At 40.1% G+C, this 6610-nt stretch overlaps 1 protein-coding gene across 1 annotated transcript in view; it reads right to left on the bottom strand.

Annotated features, from left to right (window-relative positions):
- Nucleotides 1–263: 263 nt before the first annotated feature.
- polr1a (RNA polymerase I subunit A) overlaps nt 264–6610 on the bottom strand; it is a 32100-nt gene continuing 25753 nt past the window's right edge. Inside the window, exons 34-37 of the mRNA XM_033633020.2 lie at nt 4212–4412; nt 3483–3600; nt 3193–3357; nt 264–779 (exon numbers count right to left, since the gene is read on the bottom strand). Coding sequence (XP_033488911.2) covers nt 679–779; nt 3193–3357; nt 3483–3600; nt 4212–4412 — 585 coding nt within the window. The 3' untranslated portion in view covers nt 264–678. The remainder of the gene's footprint in view (nt 780–3192; nt 3358–3482; nt 3601–4211; nt 4413–6610) is intronic.

Genomic DNA, 6610 nt, shown 5'->3' with positions numbered 1-6610 from the left:
GAGGACCGTTTCCTCATGCGTTTCCTCGTGTATCAGCCAACACCGGAAACACTCGCCATCACTTCCGCCCTTTCATAATAAGAGCCCTCAACTATCCTCTGACATCTGTCCCATTAGCTGACCATAATACCTCTGTGTTCACTGACAGTTTCATTTGAGGAACAAAGAAACTTCAAAAAAAAATAAAAATAACAATAAAAACCCCAAAACAAATAAAATAAAACAGGCCCGACAGTCAAAAAATTAAAAAAAAACAATAGGACATCTTTATAAAGACATTGTATTTAATAATAAAATTACATTTCAAAGAGAAAAGGCTTGCTTTTCTACCAGATTTTATGGCACCATGAGTGGATATGCATCCTTTTATGTTACAGTATGATTCAGTGACTGCTCAGAGATTTCATTCATCTCCAATAGAGAGCTTTAGCTGTTTCACAAAAGCTGAATTACATTTTCTTCAAAACACAAATATTAAAGAACGTCTGGCATGAGAAGACAGCCATATCACATCATTAAGTAGGAACATGTTATTCTTATTTATCTGTTGGAGAAGTAAAGTGAGCCACAGGAGTTTGAGGCAACAGAACTGACAAAGAAACCGCTCCAGCTCTCTGATCACATCAGTCCATGTGAAGTGTCCATATTGTCCAACAAAATCTGACTGCCTCTCCTCTCCTACTGCAGAGGTTGTTTGAGTTCAAACAGTCCTGTTCCACCTTTGACGACCTTTCCCACCACCAGGCAGGCTGACGGTGACACCAGCTGATCGTGTGACCCTGAAAAAGGAGGAAAAACACCATGAACAAAAACACAAAGATAAGGACTTGTGAAAGGAATCCAAAATGGTTCCAACTTCCCTGAGGTATTGTCATAAAGGAAACTAGTTCCTACGCCTTGAATTATGAATCTTATTAAAAATCAAATTTCAACATTCATTTTAAATAGACTTCGCTCATCTGAATCTCAAAAAGTGGTGGCCCCGTTTCCACTGCAGGGGACATAGTGTGTGTTTTACACATGCACAAACTACAATCACAATAAACAGCAATGGCAACATGCCTCTGAAAGTATCCTGTCATCTCCCGTCAGACCTGCTTAGCTCGAATAACTTGTTCCCAGTGTGGAGCAGAGTACAATAACATAGCCGAACATATAAGAATAGCTGCACTCTTCAGTTACGGGACATTGATTTCCTGCAAGCTCAATCTTGTGCATATAAAGCATGACCATATCATAAAACCAAATTAGAATTATTACCTTGGACTGTAAACCTCTTCCAACCAGTCAAGCTGCAGTTTACATCCATGGCTGTCCATACTCATAATATGTAGTAAAGTGTATTTCTTGGGGAAATATTGATGCTTAACACACGTCTTTATCCCAGCAGTACATAAAATCTATATAATCAGCACAGTTTCAAGCTAACCACCCATGATTAGTGTCACCAATTCAGTATCTGACCAAATGTCTCCCCTTCTGTTCCTGAATTATGATGTTCAATGACGGCCAGAAAAGTGTTTAATGCAGAACATTATGATGTCACAGTGAAGCTGACCTTTGACCTTTTGGATATCAATTCAATTTTTTTTTTCCTGTTAGACAACTGTGTGAATTGTTTTGTCATAAGTGTATTAATCCTTGAGTTATGGCTAAAAACATGTCTTGTGAGGTCACAGTGACCTTTGATCACCAAAATCTAATCAGTTCATTCTTGAGTTGAAGTGAACCAAACCCTCAGGAACAGTGCCAGGCTTTGGAGCTTATTTTACATACTGGCCAAACATGGAATTACAACTTCCAAGTCCATCACACGATGTCACTGGGCCCAAAAAGAGACGTCTATCAATCAGTGGATACATTTTTTTAGCGTCACAACCCCTGTGAATCGTTTTGCTATCCAGATTTGATCCATTCAGTCTACGATTATATTATTTTATTCCCATTAAAGTTAGAGTGTTAAACCTGAAGTTTGCTGCTGCCCTATGTCTCTGTTGTCCTTGTTCTATGGGCTCCACTATATGGAAGATCTGGATCATTTCATACTACGGAAACTAAGCTTCTTTGGCTTTATGCGCCACTGTGAAACTTTCATGCGAATGAACGGGGGCTTGCCTCCAACACTGTATCCAGCTCTCTTTATACATCCATGAAGAGGAAGTTTGTGTCAAATTTGAAGCAATTCCCTCAAGGCATCCCTGACATCTCTTTTACTAGAATGAGACAGATGAACTGACAATCTGAAAGCATAATGCCTCCAGCCACGGGTGCTGCTGGTGTGGAGGCATAAAATTCCTGCGACCTCTTTAGGGTTTACATTTCTTTGTAGGCCAATATGGAAGTTAGCGTTGCTCTGGTTCCCTTGTCAAAAAGCGTATGGGATTTTTCCATTGGATTTTGGATTACTGCAGAAAACAAGCTCTATGGCAAACACACATTTATGATATTTACGTTTTGTTTAGCAAGAAAATCTTCAGAAATTAACACCGCTTTCAATAATGTTTGAAGGCTAAATGCATTTGCTAGAAGCAAAGAGCTAATGAAGAGCTCAAATAAAACCATACCAAGGTTGCATGACTTAACACTGCCCCCACAGTAAGGCTGTAAAGCTGTGTTTGGCATGATGATGTTCTGTAGTCTCATTTAGCCACTTGTTAGCAACCGCCTTTTGAAAGACACATAAAGCTTCAAAATTCACAGTGGGGTGTTAAGTGACGTATTTTATGTCATAGAACAAAACATTAAAGTCTCTTTTTGCATTTAATGACAGGACAGTTTTGGGGTCACACAAGCTGGAATAGAACCCATGGCCGCTGTGGCAAGGACACTGCCTTTATACATGGGTTGCTCGCTCTACCCACTGAGCCACTAGGCGCCCCAGTGAAAGTCTCTTAAGCTTGTGTTAACCACAGACTTTATTCCAGAAACCAAAAACCAATTGACTTCAGGATAAGGGAACCAGGAGTGCTAAACTGCTAACTCATTCCTGGGACACTCTATACTCTAAACGCTTCGTTCACTAACCCTGATCAATAAGTACCCTCTCCAATCTCTACAGCGATTTCTTATCTGCTAAGTAGTGTAACATATCTCCGCTCACACCCTCAGTCATGCCACAAAGAACTACAAAATAAATCTATGTGTAGAAATCTCTTTTTTCTCTTTGAATTATTATCATCTTCCGTTCCTCACCCAGCATGGTAGCCTGTTTGAGGAATTTGTAGCTGGTCTCGAAGGTCATCTGCTGCAGAGGGGAAGAGTTGGACCGGATAGCGTGCCGGTTTAATGGCTTGTATACACCTTCAAAACACATGTAATCTGCTACCAGTGACAGGTGTCTGGGGTCAACCTCGATACCTAGAGACGGACACAGAAATACAGAGACAAAACCTGAGGAATTGTGACAGCCACGTGGTCTGCTCTCCTGTGTGCAATTGTGTGTGTGTGTGTGTGTGTGTGTGTGTGTGTGTGTGTGTGCGTACCATAGACAGCAAAGACATCTTTGATTTCCTTCTCTATGACCTTCAGAGCCACTTCAATCCCATAGGTCTTAGCCATGGCGTGGACCTCATTGGAGTACAGTCTTTTGATGTCCAAGATCTGGAGAGAAAATAGAGTCTCAATGTTGGGATGATCACCAAACAATGATAAAAATGTGCAAAATTTATTGAAAAACTAGATTTTGTCCAGTATTTAAACAGTGTTGTAATCCAAATGTACAATAACTTATGCTTTGCAAGACTCGAATCCACAATAAAGACTTGTATGAGTCACATCATGACCAACAGACTTGAATAGTAACAAGTCTGAGTCAGCCATCTAAAAATATTATTTCAGACAGTCAAATCTGAAATGGATATGTCTAACTGTCACTGTGATCTGCAGTCAGAATAGCATGGAACAACCCAAACTATTATTAAATTACATAATGTTGATCAGATTATATGACATATATTTACCAGATATTTCCACTGGGGGTTCCTTTACAAATCAGTTTCAACAGACATAAAAGACCAGACTCAAAATGAAACTAGAAAGTGCTTAGCACACTCATGGGTTTTGCCATGTTGCACCTTCTTCTAAAAAAACATTATGAATTTCTTCATAATCCACTCTGCAATCCGTCCTTACCCTTAAAACCACCATGTAGTCTCATGCTAGAAAATGTAGACCAAAACCAAAATGTCTGACAGTCTAAACTTCCGACATACATCACTGTGCTTGAACATTTCGTGCATGTTGATGCCTTCTGTGTTGAGGACTGTCTCTTTCTCTCCCGTCTTTGTTGTAGTTTCGCTCAGCAGGCAGCGTGTCAAGCCTTTGGTCTCCATGATGACGGCGTTCTGGGCCAGTGTTGACAGGACTGAGGTCAGGTCAAAATGCACCTTGCTCACCGGTAAGACCAGGTCAACCTATGCACAGGGAGACAAAAGGTGGATAAAGGGATCAAGGTTTAATAAATAACCTTATGAGGAAGTCAAACACTGAAGAAAAGCTTCATATTTTTACATACAACAAGTTAAAGGGTTGATGAATCCTCTACTAAGTATGCAGAGCATATACACTGCAGATAGTTTTTTTACAGCAGTCAAATGACCCTCCAGTGGTTCCCTGGAGATTAGGGATGCACCGATCCGATATCTGGATCGAATATCAGCCCTGATATCATCAAAATAGATGGATCGGGTATCGGAAAATGCAACCTATACCCGAGGCGATCCTTTCCCTTTAAATCTATTGTGACGCGAGCTACGTCATGGAGCGAAGGAGTGAATCTGCTGTGTGGAGGTATTTCACACTATTTCAACTGCTGTTGCACAATTGTTTATTTTTGTTAAAAATAAATAGTTCATCATTGCATTAATCTGTTTCATCTTGTTTCATTTGATCTTAGGAAAGAACTGTGTAGTCATCAATGCCTGATGCCTCTAGTCTTTTCTCCTCTACATGTAAAGGTATATAGCTATTTAGGTCAACCATGGTATCGGATCGGTATCAGGTATCGGCTGATACTCAAAGCCACAGCATTGGGATCGGTATCGAAACTGAAAAAGTTGGATTGGTGCATCTCTACTGGAGATCCAGTAAGGGGCCCTCTGATCCAATGTGCTGTTTAGTGAATGGGAACTGATATATCCGATTAGAAGCAGGACTTGAAATGTGTCCTCCAAGGCACAAGCAGCTATGAGCTAATGATTAGAGAGGAGGATCATCTTCAGCTGTCTGCATGTTTGGTTTAAGACCAAGCGGCAACCTCCAGGGTTTGAAAACAGCCAACGCAAAAGTGTCAAAAACAGCAGTTCCTCTAATGGCCACTTGAGGCTGGCTCCGAGAGCGAGTCAATCCTCACAGACCCCTATGTTAAAATGGCCAACTTTACAGCAGGAATAAATATGTTTACGGCCTGGAACAAAAAAGGTTTTGGTCTCTATAGCTAATTAGCTGTTAATAACTGTCAGGGGGTGAATTTTTTTATAATTCACCTCTTTAAATGTTATAGAGGTTTAAAGTTATGCATAATTAAGGGCCTACTCGTTTTGAGTGACAAGTGGCTACCACCACGACAACCTTGGTTAGATAATGTAACCAAAGCGTAACCCCTGATTCATAGAGTATAGGTGTAGCCGTAGCTGTTTTGGTCTTTAATTCATGGAAGTTAACGATAACATTTTGGCTGCCTAAAAAATGTTTTGTTCAGCATTTTTTGTATTCAAAGACCCTCTAAGGAGTAAGATTTTCAGTTTCTCTGTTTTAATGGTTTTATACCTGCTTTCAGCTAGTAAAACTCAGCATTTGCATTATCACACTTAAACATAGCTGTTAATGCACTGTGCTAACCAAGCTAGCAGCTAGGGTAAGGGTTAGCGCCACCCTCTTGTCCAAATAAGGTCACTTCTGGCTCCAAAAATCTAATTAGGTGACAGCCAAATGCCAAACTTAAGGCTTCAAAATGCGAACCAACAAACAAATGGGTAACCTCACAGTGGCTACTTCCTTTATTTTACACAGTCTATGTTTAAAAGGAGCATGGAGACAGAGCGCATCTAAGTCCAGCCCCCCACCGAGGGGCAAACACTTCGTAGATCTCCATTGACTTTGTATTGCGTGAAGGTGCTTCCTTGTCATTTACGTCTGAAAACAACGTAAACCTTATCTTTGTTATCTTAAATGATTATCTTACCTGGTCAACCAATCAAACTGTAAATACTGAAGTATATAATGTAATGTAATGTAATTTCTCCAAGATAAGCATGGTAAGGTAAGCACACTAAGATAGGCAATATTGACTTTGTCAATGTAACTGTTCCCCTCTTGTAGACACAAGATGTTAAATCAATTCTTTGAAATGCTGTTATGTAATGTCTAAGCTATCTACAATATTGTTAGCATTTCAGGCCTTGGTTGCATATTGTGGCTCCAATAGTTTCCCCCCTCAGTGGGCCTTGTTTTATGACGCATTGCGCTCTGTCTCTAAATTCCCATTTACTATCAAAGAGCTCATCTATGCATGTGGAAATAAACTAGATATTAGGCAATCAATATTTCATATGTAAGCTACTGAGAAATCTAATCTGTGACCGGCCTGACACATTTTTAAATCAATGAACCA

Source organism: Epinephelus lanceolatus, chromosome 7 (genome assembly GCF_041903045.1).
Source record: "Epinephelus lanceolatus isolate andai-2023 chromosome 7, ASM4190304v1, whole genome shotgun sequence".
NCBI lineage: Eukaryota > Metazoa > Chordata > Actinopteri > Perciformes > Serranidae > Epinephelus > Epinephelus lanceolatus.
This window is presented reverse-complemented; position numbering and strand designations above follow the sequence as displayed.